Genomic DNA, 19,599 nt, shown 5'->3' with positions numbered 1-19,599 from the left:
GGGTTTCACCGTGTTAGCCAGGATGGTCTCGATCTCCTGACCTCGTGATCCGCCCGTCTCGGCCTCCCAAAGTGCTGGGATTACAGGCTTGAGCCACCGCACCCAGCCTAAGTTTTCTTCTTTCTTATGCTTTCCTGTATTGTGCAAATTGGCTCAGGGTAGAGGCACTGCTTTCATAATTAGTAAAAAGTAGGTCGTCAGCAAAGCCTGAGTCCTGTCTCTTGCTCTCCTCTGCAGACAGCATGAACTTCACTTCACCACTCGCTACATCTCCACTAACTACCAGTCCCTGGGTTCTGTCTAGGCGCCCAGCTATGGCCCCCTGCCAGTCAGCAGCACAGACAGCATCTATGCAGACATCGGGGGCTCTGGTTCCCAAATCTCCGTGTCCTGCTCCACCAGCTTCCAGGGCGGCATGGGGTCGGGGGCCTGGCCGCAGGGATGGCTGGGGGTCTGGCAGGAATGGGAGGCATCCAGAACGAAAAGGAGCCCATGCAAAGCCTGAACCACCGCTTGGCCTTTTACCTGGATAGAGTGAGGAGCCTGGAGACCAAGAACCAGAAGCTGGAGAGCAAAATCCGGGAGCACCTGGAGAAGAAGGGACCCAGATCAGAGACTGGAGCCATTACTTCAAGACCATCAAGGACCTGAGGGCTCAGATCTTCACAAATACTGTGGACAATGCCCACATTGTTCTGCAGATTGACAATGCCCATCTTGCTGCTGATGACTTTAGAGTCAAGTATGAGACAGAGCTGGCCATGCACCAGTCTGTGGAGAGTGACATCCAGGGGCTCTGTAAGGCCATTGATGACACCAGTGTCATTTGGCTGTGGCTGGAGACAGAGATGGAGGCTCTCAAGGAGGAGCTGCTTTTCATGAAGAAGAACCATGAAGAGGAAGTAAAAGGCCTACAAATCCAGACTGTCTGCTCTGGGTTGACCTTGGAGGTAGATGCCCCCAAATCTCAGGACCTTGCCAAGATCATGGCAGACATCTGGGCCCAATATGATAGGCTGGCTTGGAAGAACCGAGAGGAGCTGGACAAGTACTGGTCTCAGTAGATTAAGGAGAGCACCATAGTGGTTACCACGCAATCCACCGAGGTTGGAGTTGCTGAGATGACGATCACAGAGCTGAGATGTACAGTCCAGTCCTTGGAGATCAACCTGGACTCCATGAGAAATCTGAAGGCCAGCTTAGAGAACAGCCTGAGGGAGGCGGAGGCCCACTATGCCCCGCAGATGGAGCAGCTCAATGGGATCCTGCTGCACCTGGAGTCAGAGCTAGCACAGACCCGGGCAGAGGGACAGTGCCAGGCCCAGGAGTACAAGGCCCTGCTGAACATCAAAGTCAAGCTGGAGGCTGAGATCACCACCTGCCACGGCCTGCTGGAAGATGGTGAGGACTTCAATCTTGGTGATACCCTGGACAGCAGCAGCTCCATGCAAACCATTCAGAAGACCACCACCCGCTGGATAGTGGATGGCAAAGTGGTGTCTGGAGACCAACGACACCAAAATTCTGAGACATTAAGCCAGCAGAAGCAGGATACTCTTTGGGGAGCAGGAGGCTAATAGAAAGTTCAGAGGTTTAAAAAAAAAAGCGATAAAAGTTATTTTAGCTCTCTTGCTTCTGCTCCAGCCATGTAAGATGTGCCTGCTTCCTCTTTTCCTTCTGCCATGATTGAAAGTTTCCTGAGGCTTCCCCAGAAGCTGAGCAGATGCCAGCATTGTGCTTCTTGTACTGCCTGTAAAACCGATGGTTCTAGGCAAGATGTTATAGACAAATGAGAATGATGCCATCCCTCAAAATGTTATAAGGACATTTGGGTAGGGACGATCTAGACAAGTAGAATGGATGAATACTGGCTGGATGGAGGAAGGACATTCTGGAATTTAGGGCTAAGACTTGAAGGCACTGAAAAAAGAGACTTGGTACTTGAACCCTCATCCTGCCTGACATCTTATCCTGCAAACTTCAAGAAGTTGACTACACCATGAGAGTCAAGCCAAATTTGGGAAGTGAGAAAGAGACAAGGCTTTTCTGTCAAGAAGAGGGAAAGGGGCTGTGCATGTTCACTTCTCAGGACTACGTGGAAGAGCGGGAAAAACTCTTCCACCCCTTTCTTCTCATATAGGACAGAGTAGTTTGATGGTGAAGAAAGAGAGGAATCAGGCTGGGCACAGTGGCTCACTCCTGTAATCCCAGCACTTTGGGACGCCGAGGCGGGTGGATCACTTGAGTTCAGGAGTCGGAGACCAGCCTGGGCAACATGGTGAAACCCTGTATCTACCAAAAATACAATAATTACCCAGACATGGTGGTGCATGCCTATGGTCCCAGTTACTTGGGAGGCTGAGGCATGAGAATCACTTGAACCGGGGAGGTGGAGATTGCAGTGAGCCAAGATCACGCCACTGTACTCCAGCCTGGGTGACAGAGCAAGATTCTGTCTTGGAAAAAAAAAAAGAGAGAGAGGGATCCCTTTCTACTATTGCGCTTTCTTCACTCTAATTGTTGCTGTTGTTATTCATCTCCCAAGAGTATATGGGAAATCTACTTCTCACTCAGTCCATCCTCTTGTACCTGCAGGGAGACTCTCCAATGTTGCTCACTGTTTTGAATTAGCACATTTCTTTGCAGTCCCCCGTATCCACTAGGATACATTCCAAGGCCCCAGTGGATGCTGGAAAGCGTGCATAGTACCATACCCTATATATGCACCAATTACTTTTTTCTTCTTAACAATTTCACAAATAGAACATTTGTTCTTACCGTAGATCTTCACGACCTTAGTAGAGAATTTTTTTTTTTTTTTAATTTTTTGGAGACAGAGTCTCGTTCTGTCTCTCAGGCTGGAGTACAGTGGCATGATATCAGCTCACTGCAACCTCTGTCTCCTGGGTTTGAGTGATTCTCCTGCCTAAGCCTCCCAAGTAGCTGGGACTACAGGTGCCTGCCACCACTCCGGGCTAATTTTTGCATTTTTAGTAGAGATGGCGTTTCACCATATTGGCCAGGCTGGTGTTTAACTCCTGACCTTGTGATCCGCCTGCCTCAGCCTCCCAAAGTGTTGGGATTACAGGCGTGAGTCACCGTGCCCAGCCCTTAGTAAGTCTTTAAGTGGGAAGCTTTTCTTTTCACTTTTATTTTATTTTATTGAAACATTATAACTGATCATTGAAGAAGATAGTGTTATCATTCCATTCTGACAAAACCAATTAACTTATCCAAGCATGTGCATGCTGTACACAGAAGAGCCAAGGTTAAAAACTCCCTATTTTTACTTATTTTTTTTAGATTCAGCAGATACATGCGCACTTTTAATGATCCAGTTGCCCAACTAGTGAGCATAGTACCAAATACATAGTTTTTCAAGTCTTGCCCCCCTCCTTCTCTCCTCCTTTTTGGAGTCCCCAGTGATTGTTGTTCCCTTCTTTGTGTTCATGTGTACCCAATGTTTAGCTCTCACTTATAAGCGAGAACATGTGGTATTTGGTTTTCTGTTTCTGTGTTGATTTGCTTAGGATATTGGCCTCCACCTCCATCCATGTGGTTGCAAAAATCTTGTGCCTTTTAATGGTTGTATAGTATTCCATGCTGTATATGTACCACATTTTCCTAATCCAATGCACTACTGTTGGGCACCTGGGTTGATTCTATGTCTTTGCTATTATGAAGTGCTTCAATGAACATACAAGTGCATGTGTCTTCTTGGTAGAATTATTTATTTTCCTTTGGACATATACCCAGGAATGAGATTACTGGGCTGAATGGTAATTCTATTTGTAGTTCTTCAAAAAATCTCCAAACTGCTTTCCACAGTGGCTGAACTAATTTACACTCCCACCAACAGTGTGTAAACCTTCTTCTTTGCTCCACAATCTCACCAGCATCTGTTAATTTCTGACTTTTTAGTAATAGCCATTCTGACTGGTGTGAGATGGTATCTCATTGTGAAATTCCCCCATATTTTTATGATTCTCAGGCAGTATCATGGGTCTGTATACTGACCCATGCCCTGGGCATGACTTCCACATTGCAGAATTGAGAAGTTGCCCCAGAAATGCATTTCAGGCTGAGCAGACAATTATCAGAGGAGCTGGCTAGACCACAGCTATGGTCAGATGTGTCATAGGGACCATGGCCTTTCTGTAGGCTCATGGTCAGAGGTGGAGAGGAGATGTGAACCTTCTCGTGAAAAAAGTCAAAGTGAAAGCTGCCCCGTGGTGATGGGTGCTGGGCCTCACCCACCAGATCCTGTGCATCTCCTGGCCTGCTGGGCTCAGTCTCCACCCCGCTGCTTGGCACTCGCCTGGCAGAATCTGAGTGATGCCTTCTACACTCCCGGCCCTGCTCTGCCACTGGCTGTGTCTGAGTCAGAGGATTAGTACTCAGCAGCAGACTCTCCCAAAACCCATCATCTGGGCTGAACCTAGTTTCATGATTCCAAATGCAAAGCCGGTGACCATCTGTTACCGGGGAAATTCTGGGGCTGTTGAATACCAGCTGTGCTTTGAAGGAAGCCTTTCTGCCATGGAGAGACCAAAACCCCCTGAATGGATTAACAAAGTTGAATTCCACATCCTGGTCATGACCTCCCGCACGGCAGGGCTGTACAGCTGCTTCTATCTGACTGGGAGCTCTGGTCAGGGACCAGTGACTCTCTGGATCTGGTGGTAACAGGAGGGAAGATCCAGTCACGTACAGTGCAGATATGGGAATCTCCAGGTGGAGTTCCCCATGGGCCCTGTGACCACAGCCCACAGAGGGACATACCGATGTTTTGGCTCCTATAACAACCATGTGTGGTCTTTCCCCAGTGAACCGGTGAAGCTCCTGGTCACAGGGGACATTGAGAACACCAGCTTTGCACATGCAGACCCCACCTCTTCTGGCTCTTGGGACACCTACCTTTTAACCACAGAGACGGGACTCCAGAAAGACTGTGCCCTCTGAGACCACACTGCCCAGAATCTCCTTCAGATGGGCCTAGCTTTCCTTGTCCTGGTGACTCTGGTGTGACTCCTGGTTGAAGACTGGCTCAGCAGGAAGAGGACCAGAGGGCGAGCCAACGGAGCTTCCACTTGGGAACACAGGAGAAGGTTGAGAACACAAAGACCCCTTGAAGAATGACCAAGAAACACAGTGGCCATTGGGGGGAAATGAAAGCTGATCTTGAGCCTGGGCGGTGGGAGTTCTGTGTTGGACCCAGGGAGAAGGGAGTCATTGCAGGAAAAAGGGACAATGGCATTCCATTTGTCAAAGCATCCTGGAGAAGACAGGAGGTCGGAGAAACAAGCTAAATTTCTTTGGGAGGCAAAAAAAAAGAAAAAAAAAGTTGCTTTCAAAACTCAACTTAAGTATCCCTTCTTCGGAGAAGAAAGGTCCTTTTCTCCTATATATATATTTTATATATATATTTTTTCATGTATATATACATAAATATAAATCATGTATAAATAAATATATATTTTTATTTATGTACATATACATAAATAAAAGCATGGTCCTTACCAAACACAATCATCTACTGACCCATCTGTATCTTTCATTAGGATTATGAGGGCAGGGATTTGGTTTTTTACCTCTGTGACTGTGGCATCTATGCATTGTGTGGCTTGTAACAGATTTCTAACAAAGATTTGCTTTTTGGAGGAAAAGGGAGCTGTTGCTGTTTTTAAACTTTGGACCAGGACAGGGGGTCTTTATTATTCAGAACCTAAGAATTTAAAAAACCCATAATTTATCAAAACAAACTTTTTTGAAGAAACACTAGAGTAAAACTTTTGTGTGTGTGTGTGTGTGTGTGTGTGAGTGAAATATGCAGAATTAGTATCGTTATAAACAAAGTCTAGGACTCAACGAAAGGAATAAAGTAAGAACAGAGTCGAAACATGAGGCATGTTGTAATTATTCCCTAAACTACAGTAACATGATATTAATGTTTTCCTCAAAATAAACTCAGAATTTAACATAGTGTTCTTCCAGACGAGTGTGAAGGAAGGCAGGTGTTTCCCAATGCTGTTCTCCTTGGGAGCTGTCAGCTTCAGTGCAGTATTTCACAGCTAGACTGTAAACAAACGTTCATTCCAATTGGCTCAATATACATTCAACAGTAAAATACCAGAAGTGAGTGGTCTCTGTTGTTCTCCAAAATGTGTGATCTTGAACAGACTTTTATCGTGAAAATGTTCATAGTTTGCACGTATCACTCGCAGCTGAAAGTTGTTGTCCAGTTTAACAGTTACATAATATAATCTTTTATGTGAGAATTTTGAATAGCACAACAGAGACAAAAAAACAGACTAACTTCTTGGTATTACCACATCTTGGCGACAAGTGAGAGTGCTGTTTAAAATGTAAAGGAAATCTTATTTGGTGAACCCTGTAATAGGTGGGGGCTGAGAGGGAAATCTAGGCTGCTGGATTTGTCACTAGGGTTTCCTCTACTAATAACCAGAGGGTTCCAGTTAGTGTCACCTCCCAGTATGAAAATAAATTTTCTTTCAGGCTTCGTTTGTGCAATTACATGTGTGTGGAGTGGCAGCCGGCACCTTTTTTTAGGTCCTGATGACCTGGAGGGTGACTCGTAATCACCCTGAAAGTATGAGGACCCTAAGGAAACCTCCCCTGGGGGAGAGAAAGGGCTGGGTTTAGAGCCAGTGCGTTGGGGCTCAACTGGCACCTTCTGGTGTGAGCGGCACCTGGTGGGGGTTCCACACGGAGCCGCACCCAACATTGCCCCGGGCCCCCCACCCCTGTTCTGAGCCCAGGCACTCTGCCCCCTCCCACTCCGCTCTCAGCAGCGCCCCCCCAGCACCCTGACCGCCTCCGCAGGTCCCCGCGCTCTACCCTCAGGCCCCGCGCCCCCTAGCCCTGGGCCGTGCCCCACATCCTTCCCCGAGCCGCAACACCCCATCGGACCGTACTCCCTCGAGCCGCCGCTCGTTGAGGGCCTGAAGCGCAGCGCACCTACCGGCCAGAGCTGCCGAGGGCGGGAAAAGTGGCCAACGGCTGCGCAGGCCCTCGGGCTGCTGAGGAGATGGCGTCGATGGCGTCGGCCTCCAGGGCCTCGGTGCCCGCGGATTCATTCCGCACCATCAGCCCGGTCAGGCGAGGCGAGAAGGCTGCCTCCGCTGTCCCCGGGGACACGGCGGCCGCGACCACCCTGAAGGGCACCGCGATCCCAGTGCGGTCGGTGGTGGCCTTCCCTCGCCAGGTGAAGGGGAAAGCGGGCCGGGAGGCGGCCAGGCTGCGGCTCCAGCGCCTGCCCGCGGCTCAGGCCGAGGACCCGGGAGAGGCGGCCGAGGAGGAGGAAGAGGAGCCCCTGCCGTCAGTGCCTGAGGATGAAGAGGAGGCGCAGCTCCTGCCCCCAGTCTGCGGGTCCCGTATGAGGGGGATGTGGCGGGACGAGAAGGTGTCGCTGTATTGCGACCAAGTGCTGCAGGACTGTAAGGTGAGCGGATCCAGGGCAGGAAGACGACGGTCAGAAGCTCGCCGGGGCCTGGGGACAGGCATCTGGGGCTTCCCTCTTAGGCGGATGGGGGTCCACAGGGCACAGCGAAAACCTGCGTTTCAAAAAATTAAATAGAGTCAACCTGTGTAGAGCGTTCACCTTGTTAGAGGTGCCCGCGTCGTGCCCCAGAGGAGTTAAGGTTCGAGTTTCCGACAAAATTCGTCAGTTAACGGAACAGCCCTGAGAGAATTTTCTGAGAGCTCCTAAAAAATGAAGATATATTGGCCTTATCATTGCACAGGCATGAGTCTTGGTACCTTTATTTAACAGTTAATGCGCAAACATGAGTAAGATCACTTAGCCTTGACTTTTACACTAGAATGCTAGAAATTAAGAGTACTTCCCCACTCAGCAGTCCACAAGGCGGCATGATATATATATATATGTGTGTGTGTGTGTGTGTGTGCGCGCGCGCATGTGTGCATATATATGTGTGTGTGTGTGTGCATGTGTGTGTGTATATGTGTGTGTGTGTGTGTATACATATATATATATATATATTTTTTTTTTTTTTTTTTTTTTTTTGAGACGGAGTTTCATTCTTGTTGCCCAGGTTGGAGTACAGTGGCGCAATCTCGGCTCACTGCAACCTCTGCCTCCCAGGTGCAAGCGATTCTCCCGCCTCAGCCTCCCGAGTAGCTGGGATTACAGGCACCGCCACCACGCCCGGCTAATTTTGTATTTTTTTTTTAAGTACAGACGGGGTTTCTCCAGTTGGTCAGGCTGGACTCGAACTCCCGACCCCAGGTGATCCGCCCGCCTCGGCTTCCCAAAGTGTTGGGATTACAGGCCTGAGCCACCGTGCCTGGTGGCATGATTTTTTAAATATAGAAAATACGTATCTGATAAAACAGAATAGAGCAAATATTTCATGTTTCTAACCTAGTTTTTTAAGTTGTAGCAGAAGAATTTGTGTACCTGCATATTCATTGCAGTGATATTTATAAAAAGTTGAAAATTAAGACATAAACAATAACTAGCTGTCTTATCTATGAATTATTCCAGTGAATAGATCTCTTTTAAGTTTAATTTTTTGTTGGTCGTGTTTTCCACTAGATGTGTTTTCAGTTAAAATCTGTAACTTTCCAGGTCGTTCATTATTTAAGGCTATATTGGTTCCATTTGAAAATAGAAATCCATTAAAAAAGTTAAAAATCTATGATTTCATATATTTATACATATATACATTTTTTTCTCTTATTAGGCAGAAGATGCTGATGAAGTTATGGGTAAATACCTATCAGAAAAATTAAAGTTGAAAGACAAATGGCTTGGAGTCTGGAAGACTAATCCCAACGTATTCTTTGTGAAATATGAAGAAGCTTCTATCCCTTTTGTTGGTATACTGGTTGAGGTAAATAAATTTTATTTGATCTTTGTTCTTTTTGAATCAGTTTTTTCAAAGACTAAAATATGACTTTATTATTTGGAGATTGATACACAAGAGTTGACACATTTTACTTCTGTTTTAAGTCTCTGAGAAAATTAATCGTGTAAAAAGAAGGTAAGAGGGATATTAGTGCCTATAAACCATTATTATTAAATGGAATCTAGTAGTATCAGACAATATTTATTAGCCTAGTTTTTGCTCAAATAATGTAAAAATAACAAAAGTGCATTTCTTATAAAATTAGTAATTTAGTCTTTAACAAATTTGGGACTTCTTTTTCTGTCTTTTTCCTTTAATCTTCATTTATCTGAATTATGAAGTTTACTTCAGATGAGGAAAGAAAAAGAAATGGATCAGAAAACTACTGGCAAAATTTGAAATATTTTTCCTTTGAAAAGTACCCTTTTTTGGGAGACTGAGGCAGGAGAATGGTGTAAACCCAGGAGGCAGAGCTTGCAGTGAGCCAAGATTGTGCAGCCTGGGCGACAGAGCGAGATTCTGTCTCACAAAAAAAAAAAAAGAAAAGAAAAGTACCCTTTTAGTATAATATCTTCCAAGACTTTATCTGATAAGATTTTTCTTTTCTTTTCTTTTCTTTTTCTTTTGAAACAGAGTCTTGCCCTGTCTCCCAGGCTGGAGTGCAGTGGTGTGATCTCGGCTCACTGCAACCTCCGCCTCCCGGGTTCAAGCGATTCTCCTGCCCCAGCCAACCAAGTAGCCGGGATTACAGGCACATGCCACCACGCCCAGCTAATTTTTTGTATCTTTGGTAGAGACGGGGTTTCACCATGTTGGCCAGGCTGGTCTTGAACTTCTGACCTTGTGATCTTTAGTAGAGAAGGAGTTTCACCATGTTGGCCAGGCTGGTCTCGAACTGCTGACCTCGTGATCTGCCTGACTCAGCCTCCCAAAGTGCTGGGATTACAGGCATGAGGCACTGCGCCCAGCCCTAATAAGATTTTTCTTTGTTAGGCTGTAGGCTAAACATTGTGGCATGTTTGATTCTGTTAAAGGTCAATTATCCTTATATAGAAATTAATATTTATAATCACAAATGATACCCTTGCCCCAGATAGATCATTTAAATCTGTATTTTTGGATACAAGAAAAACTTATGTAACTCATTGTGTTATATACTACTTGAAAACAATTTTAAAACATATGTTCTATGGAAAAGTCAGTGTCAGTTTTACAGATAAAGAATGGCATCTGGGTGTGGTGGCTCATGCCTGTAATCCCAGCACTTTGGGAGGCCAAGGCAGGTGAATCACTTGAGCTCAGGAGTTCGAGACCAGCCTGAGCACCATGGTGAAACCCCCCCATCTCTACCAAAGAAAACAGGCACACACCTGTGTTCCCAGCTACCCAGGAGGCTGAGGTGGGAGGATCACTTGAGCCTGGGAGGCAGAGGTTGTAGTGAGCCTAGGGGACATAGTGAGACCCCATCTCAAAAAAAAAAAAAAGAATTTCATATTTTCAGTCATAGAGATTACAAAGGAATGTAAAAGATTATTGGGATTCTAAAAAAAATTAGCCGGCCGAGGTGGCGGGCGCCTGTAGTCCCAGCTACTCGGGAGGCTGAGGCAGGAGAATGGCGTAAACCCGGGAGGCGGAGCTTGCAGTGAGCTGAGATCCGGCCACTGCACTCCAGCCTGGGCGACAGAGTGAGACTCTGTCTCAAAAAAAAAATAATAATAAAAAAAAGATTCTTGGGATTAGTTAATTTTTCAATAAGACTCTATTAGTTAATTTTTCAGTAATACTCTGTTTCTTTTCCTTTCCTTTTTTTTCTTTTTAAGATAAGGTCTCACTCTGTTGCCCAGGCTGGAGTGCAGTGGTGCCATCTCAGCTCACTGCAACCTCTTCCTCAGTTCCAAGCAATCCTCCCACCTCAGCCTCCTGAGTAGCTATGACTGCAGGTGTTCACCACCGCACCTGGCTAATTTTTGTATTTTTAGTAAAAACAAGATTTCACTATGTTGGCCAGGCTGGTCTTGAACTCCTGACCTCAAGTGATCCACCCACCTCAGTCTCCCAAAGTGCTGGGATTACAGGCATAGCCACCATGCCCAGCCAGTAGTACTCTGTTTTTTAGAGGTTTGCTCATTTTCAGACTTTAAGTAGCTTTACCTAGATCTTTCACAACTTCTCTGGATTTTTTTTTCATCTGGATAAAAATGGTTTTCATCTGGCTTTATTTTGTTCGTTTGTTTGTTTGTTTTAGCAGTATAAGTTTGTGGGTTTTTTTTCAATCAGGTTTTATGTGGAAGCTTAACATTAAAGTAGAACATTTCTGATTGAAATGGATGATGGTGTCTTAGCACCTCTCTCAATACCTCATGATAGCCCCTACACTCCATAAAACTTTTCAAGATCTCTAAAGTTCCATGGAAACTCAGTGGATTAGGTTACCTGTAAGTTCTATCAATCTAAGGTTTTACCTGCAATACATTGATTATTTAATCTGTCTCTGCCTTGCTTTAGAATCTGTGAGGGTCTAGTAATGTCCTCTAAATGTTAGGAAGACAAGATGAAACATGAGAACAGAGGTAAAAGAAGAGCAGTATATTGGCAGATTCTAATTCTTTTGTGGCAGAAAAACAAGGGAGAGCAGCTCTTGGGATGTCTTGAAATAGTGCTGCACAATTCATATTGTTGTTTTATCTGACTCTCCTTCTTTAGTCTTACTTCAGTTGAAGTATTAATAATGCTATATAATGCTCTTTGTTCTGATTTCACAATAATTTATTCCTATGGACCCCCAATTGCTTTTTCTTTAGATGCTATATTAGTTTTCTATTGCTGCCACAGCAAATTACCACACTCAGTTGCTCAAACAATACAAATTTATTATCTTACAACTCTGTAGGTCAGAAGTCTGACATGGGCCTAACTGAGCTAAAATCAAGGTATATGCAAGGCTGCATACCTTTATGGAGGCTGTGTGGGAGAATCTGTTTCCTGGCCTTTTTTAACCTCTAGAAGCAGCCTGCATTCTGTGGCTTGTGGCCCTCTTCCTCCATCTTCAATGTCCTTCTCACATTGCATCTTTCTGGTTCACTGCAGGCTAAAAAGGCAGTCCCCTTTTAACAGACTCATGATTAGAATGGGCCCAACTGGGTAATCCAAGATGACCTCCACATCTCAATGTCTTTAGTTGTAATCACTTCTGTGAAGTCCATTTTCCCATGTAAGGTAACATATTCACAGATTTCCAAGGATTAGGGCATGGACGTCTTTGGGGGCCATTATTCTGCCTAACATGAATTCATACAATAACCAACCAACAAATAAAAAACTTAGAAACATAGTGTTGACTCCTGAACAGTGCAGGACCCTGCACAGTCAAAAATCTGTATATAACTTTTGACTTCCCAAATACTTAACTAATATCCTACTGTTGACTGGAAGCCTTGCTGATACCATACACAGTTGATTAACACATATTTTGTATGTCATAAATATGATGAACACTATATTCTTACAATAAAGTAAGCTAAAGAAAAGAAAATGTTATTAAGAAAATTGTAAAGGCAGGGCACAGGGGTCTGTGCCTATAGTCCCAGCATTTTGGGAGCCCAAGGCAGGAGGATCGCTTGAAGTCAGGACTTTGAGACCAACCTGGGCAACATAGCAAGACCTCATCTCTACTAAAAATTTTAACATGAGCTGGGTGGTGGTGCACACGTATAGTCCTATCTGCATGGGAGGCTGAGGCAAGAAATTTGAGAGCAAGACCCTGTCTCATAAAAGAAAAAACATAAGAAAGAGAAAAATGTATTTACTATTCATTATATAGAAATAGATCATGATAAAGATCTTCATTTCTGTTGTCTTTGTGCTGAATAGGCTGTGAAGGAGGAAGAGAAAGAAGAGGAGTTGGTCCTGCTGTTGCTAGGGTAGCCGAGGCGAAGGAAATACGCATATAAGTGGACCAATCCAGTTGGAACATGTGTTGTTCAGGGGTCAACTGTACTTGATTGGAAGGAAATCTAGCATGTCCTTAATTTTGGTTATAAAATGGTCCAGAAATTAAGAAAACTTTTTTATAACTTCTGTACAAAGCAGTTTGACAAAATATATCAAGAACTTTAAACTAGCACTTTATTTCTGGAAATTTCTTCTATGAAAATCAGAAATGTGGAAAAACATGGTTTCTTGGCCTTTTGCCTAAGATCCAAGTGTAGAAATGCAGAAAAGGATTTAGGTGTTAAGGTGATCATGGTGATTTTTTTTTTTTTTTTTTTGAGTCTGAGTCTCGCTTTTTCACAGTGGCGCGATCTCGGCTCAATGCAGTCTCCAACTCCCGGGTTCAAGTGATTCTCCTGCCTCAGCCTCCCAAGTAGCTGGGATTATAGGCGTGAGCCACAACGCCTGGCTAATTTTTGTATTTTTAGTAGAGACAAGGTTTCACCATGTTGGCCAGGCTGGTCTCAAACTCTCGACCTCACGTGATCCACCCGTCTCAGCCTCCCAAAGTGTTGAAATTACAGGTGTGAGCCACCGCACCCAGCCACCTGGGCTTTTCTTTGCATCATATACTCTAGATGGGGTACTAGAAGAGCTAACAACCTGGAAACATCAACATGTGTAAAACAGCAACCACAAAAAGCAGGATGAAGACAGAAAATTATTGTACTTGAAGATAGAAAAATAGAAATTATCAAATCTTAACACCATAAAGAAAATAGATTTAAAAGGACAGAACCTCAGGGACATGTTGGACTATAACGAAAGACCTAGCACTCATGTCTTCAGAGTTCCAGAAGGAGAGAAGAAAGAGGGAGGGCTAAAAAATATTCAAAGAATGGCAGAAATTTGCCAAATTTGGCAAAAGATATAAACCTACAAATTTAAGAAGCCAACTTGAGAAGCATTGTTAAGGGTGGGAGTACTCCCACTGGAAGAAGGGAATTGCATTAAAATTTACTGGTACTGAATGTTGGGATCCTCTATCTTCTACCCTCCAACTGTGCTTCTAGAACACAGGCAACTAAGGCATAGCCCTCCAGGAATAAGATTTGAAATATTTTTGTATGATCATATGTTTAAAAAAAAAAAAAAAGACTTAATGATACTGACTGACCACAGAAAGAGCCTGGGTGGATCAACCAGTGAAGAGGAGATGAGGAGGAGAAGAAAGGAAGAGAGAAGAGAGATGGGGGAAGAGGTTGGTGGCAAGAACAGAAGAAAGCAAATTGTCAAATTGTAAAAGTTTCTCAGAACCAAAGGACATACATTTGTAGACTGAAAGGGCCCACTTAGTGTCCAGCACATAGTGAAGTTTGGGAATACTGGGGCCAAAGAGAAGGTTCAGTAAGATTCCGGAGAGAAAAAAGATAGGTTTATATAAAGAATCAAGAGGTAGAATGGCATCAGACATCAGACCTTTTATTTTTTTGTTTCGTTTTATTTTTGAAAAGGAGTCTCACTCTGTCTCCCAGGCTGGAGTGCAATAGCACGATCTCTGCTCACTGCAAGCTCCGCCTCCTGGGTTCACGCCATTCTCCTGCCTCAGTCTCCCGGACTACAGGCGCCTGCCACAACGCCTGGCTAATTTTTTGTATTTTTAGTAGAGACGGGGTTTCACCGTGTTAACCAGGATGGTCTCAACCTCCTGAACTCGTGATCCACCCACCTCGGCCTCCCAAAGTGCTGGGATTACAGGTGTGAGCCACCGCGCCCAGCCTTTTGTTTTTTGTTTTTTTTAATACGGTGTCTTACTGTGTTGCCCAGGCTGAAGTGCAGTGGTGCAGTCTTGGCTCACTGCAACCTCCACTTCCCAGGCTCAAGCAATCCTCATGCCTCAGCCATGCGCCACCATACCCAGCTAATTTTGTATTTTTAATAAAGACGGGGTTTCACTATGTTTACCAGGCTGGTCTGGAACTCCTGGCCTCAAGACATCCTCCTGCCTCGGCCTCCCAAAGTGCTGGGATTACAGATGTGAGCCACCTCACCCAGTCCAGACTTTTCGAAAGTAATTCTTAGTTTTAAAAAGCTATGAAAATATATTTTCAAAAGTTTTAGGGAAAGTGATATCCTACCGTATAATTTTATGCCTGGTCACACTATAAGTGAAGAGTAGAAAAAAGACATTTTCAAATATGTGAAGTCTCAAAAGTTATGTCCAATGCACCCTTTCTTAGGAAGTTAATGGATGTCATCTATAATCAAGAAATATGAAGACATCAGATTCAAAATGTAGAGAAGCCACAACATAAGAGAAAAACAAAGAGAATTCCTGGGATGATGGCAAAGTGATAACAGCTATGTACATAGCAGGCCTAGAGAGCCAGTTCAGATAAGAACTGGTCAGAGAACTCTGGAAGAGTGCTTTAAATAAAATGAAACCAGTATTTTATTTCAAACACAATCTATTGGCTTTGAACATATTGAAAAGAGATTTTTACAACTTAAGGAATTTGGGGCTAAATTAATGAAAGCCACATAGAAAATGAGCAAATGGCTGGGTGCAGTGGCTCACGCCTGTAATCCCAGCACTTTGGGGAGACCAAGGTGGGCGGATTGCCTGAGGTTGGGAGTTCGAGACCAGCCTGGCTAACATGGTGAAACCCCATCTCTACTAAAAATTCAAAAATCAGCTGGATATGGTGGCGCACGCCTGTAATTCCAGATACATGGGAGGCTGAGGCAGGAGAATCGCTTGAACCCAGGAGGCAGAGGAGTTGCAGTGAGCCCGAGATCACACCACTGCACTCTAGCCTGGATGACAAAGCAAGACTCTGTCTCAAAAAAAAAAAAAAAAAGAAAGAAAGAAAGAAAAGAAAATGAGCAAACAAAAAGCAATACAATTATTGACTGCTGGGAAAACAACATTTTTTGCAGGAAAGAAAAATCAACTCATACCATATGGCTCACCTGTGAATCACATTTATCAAACATATTAAGATAAATGATGAATACTTAAGATATAACATACCGGTGAATGAAAGGCCAAGAAATGGAATTGTGTATTACGGAAATTGTGTATTACGGAAATGAGGGAAAATGAAAGAGACAACTAAATTCTTATCTTTCAGAGTTGGAAGTCAATATCCAATGCCAAAAACTGTAAACAAAACTTTAAGTAGCAATATAAGCATATTATTTAAATACAAAGATATAAATGTCAAAAAACAATCAACTAAAAGAGTTAAAAATGGTTGCCTCTGAGCAGCAAGAATTAGAGGGTGATAGAAGACTGTCAAGGAATTATATTTTTCTTTCTTTTTTTTTTTGAGATGAAGTATCATCTATGGCCATACCACCCTGAAGGCACCCGATCTTGTTTGATCTCGGAAGCTAAGCAGGGTTGGGCCTGGTTAGTACTTGGATGGGAGATGGAGTCTTACTCTGTTGCCCAGGCTGGAGTGCAATAGCGCGATCTTGGCTCACTGCAACCTCTGCCTCGTGGGTTCCAGTGATTCTCCTGTTTTAGCCTTCTGGATAGCTGGGACTATAGGCTCATGCCTAGCTAATTTGGTATTTTTAGTAGAGACAGGGTTTCACCATCTTGGCCAGGTTGGTCTCAGACTCCTGACCTCGGGTGATCCGCCTGCCTCGGCCTCCCAAAGTGCTGAGATTACAGGCGTGAACCACTCTGCCCGGCCTCTTTTATTTATTTCTTTCTTTATTTGAGAAGGAGTCTTGCTCTGTTGCCCAGGCTGCAGTGCAGTGATGTGATCTCGGTTTACTGCAACCTCTGCCTCCCAGGTTCAAGCGATTCTCCTGCCTCAGCCTCCTGAGTAGCTGGCATTACAGGCATGCACCACCATGCCTGGCTAATTTTTGTATTTTTTAGTTGAGACGGGGTTTCACCACGTTGGCCAGGCTGGTCTTGAACTCCTGACATCAGGTGATCCACCTGCCTCAGCCTCCCCAAGTGCTGGGATTACAGACGTGAGCCACCGCGCTCAGCCTGAATTCCATTTTTCATAACAAAACCTGGTACAGCTATTTGATTCTAAACCGTGTGCATGTATAATACTGAAAAAAATCAAAACTAGGCCAGGCCAGGTGCAGTGGCTCACGCCTGTAATCCCAGCACTTTGGGAGGATGAGTTGGGTGGATCACCTGAGGTCGGGAGTTTGAGAGCAGCCTGGCCAATATGGTGAAACTCCATCTCTACTAAAAATACAATTAGCCAGGCTGTGGTGGCACATGCCTGTAATCCCAGCTACTTGGGAGGCTGAGGCTGGAGAATCACTTGAACCGGGGAGGCAGAGGTTGCAGTGAGTTGAGATTGAGCCAGTGCACTCCAGCCAGGGCAACAGAGTGAGACCCTGTCTCAAAAAAAACCAAAAAAAAAAAAAAAAAAAAAACCACACTAGGCCAGGCATGATGGCTCATTCCTGTAATCCTAGCACTTTGAGAGGCTGAGGCAGCAGGATCACTGGAGGCCAGGAGTTCAAGACCAGCCTAGGCAGCGTAGTGAGACCCTGTCTGTAACGAAAAAAAAAAAGAAAAGAAAAAGAAATCAAGTGTGGTGGCACAGGTAGTCCTAACTAATTGGGAGGCTGAGTGGAGAGGATTGCTTGAGCCCAGGAGTTCAAGGCTGCAGTGAGCTATGATCATGCCAATGCACTTTAGCCTAGGCAGCAGAGTAAAACCCTGTTTCTTAAAAAAAAAAGAGAGAGAGAGAGAACTAAAATATTAAAATATAAAGCTCAGTATCATATTTCATAATGATTCTTTGGAAATATATTTTTGTCTTGTCACAAATATGGATTGCAGGTCATTTATTATCTTCAAACACCCAGTTTTAAATTGTTATTCTATTTTCTAAGTTTTCTTCTGTCCCATAACTTCTTTGAAGAATAGAATTTATATTTAATTAATTATAAACTTTGTATTTCAAAGTTTGGTTAGTGATTTGAAAATATTTCCTGTATTTAAATGATTATTGTTTTAGGTACTGGTGAGGTAACACTTGCTGATACTTAAAATTTTTTCTGACATAACTCTACCAAAAAATAGAGAATTTCATTGGCTGTACTTGAAAATTTTCAGAACAGATTTTGGAAGTGTTTGTGTTAACACTAATTTGTGCCAACATTTTGAAATTTGTATTAATATGTAATTTATTAAATTTTAAAAAAACGATCAACTTTGGTTCTGAAGCACTGATTTTCAGACAAGTGCAGGGAAGTATCACCATACTATGGTGAAATAAGATGAATAAACAATATAGCATGTTGTTCATGAAGCTAAATCAACTTAAGAATTTTACTCTTGGTGGCTCTCAGCAGCTCGGGAGGCAGGAGGAGTGGCAGCGGCCAGGCAGTCCAGTTTCGCGAAGGCTCTGGGCGCCCCGCGGCCCGCAGGCACCCGGCAGGCGCCCTCCCTGCCGCCAGGATGCCCAAGAGGATGGTCAGCTCCGCCGAAGGGGCCACCAAAGAAGAGCCCAAGAGGAGATCGGCGCGGTTGTCTGCTAAACCTCCTGCAAAAGTGGAAGTGAAGCCGAAAAAGGCAGCAGCGAAGGATAAATCTTCAGACAAAAATGTGCAAACAAAAGGGAAAAGGGGAGCAAAGGGAAAAAGGCCGAAGTGGCTAACCAAGAAACCAAAGAAGATTTACCTGCAGAAAACAGGGAAACGAAAACTGAGGAGAGTCCAGCCTCTCATGAAGCAGGAGAGAAAGAAGCCAAGTCTGATTAATACCATACACCATGTCTTACCAGTGGTCCCTGTCTCCCTTCTTGTGCAATCCAGAAGAATATTTTTATCAACTATTTTGTAAATGCCAATTTTTTAGTAGCTCTAGAAACATTTTTAAGAAGGAGGGAATCCCACCTCATCCCACTTTTTAAGTGTAAATGCTTTTTTTTAAGAGGTGGAATCATGATACAACCGGAAAGTAGTGTGGGATATTGAATTATGGGAGGCTTTGACTGTCTCGGGTGTCAGCTTAACATTCCACAGGTGGGAGGTTAGTTTTTATATCCTATAATACGAAGCATATTAAATGGCAATATGGAGTCAGTCCTGCATTTATTGTCTTCAACATTTTTAATTATTTCTATTCCCATGTTGTTTAGTAGAATTTTTTCCTAAAGAAAACCACTCTTTGATCATGGCTCTCCCTGTCAGAATTGTGTGCACTCTCTAGCATCTTTGGTTGTTAGTCCTGTTTTCCTAATAACTTTGTTACTGTGCTGTGAAAGTTTACAAATTTGAATATGTAGTGTAGGTGCTATTCAGTTGTGAACTGGTGGCCCGTATGTAACAGTTGACCAACATGTGAAGATACTGGTACTTGATAGCCTCTTAAGGAAAATTTGCTTCCAAATTTTAAGCTGGAAAGTCACTGGAATAATTTTTAAAAAGAATTACAATAAGTGGCTTTTTAGATTTTCATTACGTATGTTAAGAATTGTGTACAAATTGAAATGTCTGTACTGATCCTCGACCAATAAAATCTCAATTTTGGAAAAAAAAAAGAATTTTGCTCTTTATGTCTTTTCTGCTTTTTTTTTTTTTTTTTTTTTTTTTCATGTTTGAATAGCCATTCTTCCACCAATGGCATAATACAGATAGCAGGGCTTTTTTTTTTTTTTTTTTCAGCATGCTCTTTGTTTGGTATTTTGTTTATTTGTTTTTTCGTTATTATCATTGTCATTTTTATTATTTTGCTACTTTATTCAGTGCTTACTATGTGCTAGATGCCCACTGGAAGCTTATAATT

At 43.7% G+C, this 19,599-nt stretch overlaps 1 protein-coding gene and 3 pseudogenes across 2 annotated transcripts in view; all 4 read left to right on the top strand.

Annotated features, from left to right (window-relative positions):
• The window catches only part of LOC111536896, a 13,410-nt pseudogene extending 11,874 nt beyond the window's left edge, over nucleotides 1-1,536 (top strand).
• Nucleotides 1,537-4,335: 2,799 nt separating this feature from the next.
• On the top strand, nucleotides 4,336-5,139 carry LOC111536897 (annotated as a pseudogene).
• A 1,647-nt stretch (nucleotides 5,140-6,786) lies between these two features.
• SHCBP1L (SHC binding and spindle associated 1 like) overlaps nucleotides 6,787-19,599 on the top strand; it is a 48,850-nt gene continuing 36,037 nt past the window's right edge. Inside the window, exons 1-3 of one of the 2 annotated variants that reach the window (XM_031935680.1) lie at nucleotides 7,016-7,462; nucleotides 8,217-8,269; nucleotides 8,727-8,876. In XM_031935680.1, the coding sequence (XP_031791540.1) occupies nucleotides 8,748-8,876 (129 nt within the window). In that variant the 5' untranslated portion in view covers nucleotides 7,016-7,462; nucleotides 8,217-8,269; nucleotides 8,727-8,747. Of the gene's footprint in view, nucleotides 7,463-8,216; nucleotides 8,270-8,726; nucleotides 8,877-19,599 lie in introns of both variants that reach the window. The other variant, XM_023203484.3, reaches the window with a different exon arrangement.
• On the top strand, nucleotides 18,271-18,624 carry LOC111536953 (annotated as a pseudogene).

This window comes from Piliocolobus tephrosceles, chromosome 1 (genome assembly GCF_002776525.5).
Source record: "Piliocolobus tephrosceles isolate RC106 chromosome 1, ASM277652v3, whole genome shotgun sequence".
Taxonomy (NCBI): Eukaryota; Metazoa; Chordata; class Mammalia; order Primates; family Cercopithecidae; genus Piliocolobus; species Piliocolobus tephrosceles.
This window is presented reverse-complemented; position numbering and strand designations above follow the sequence as displayed.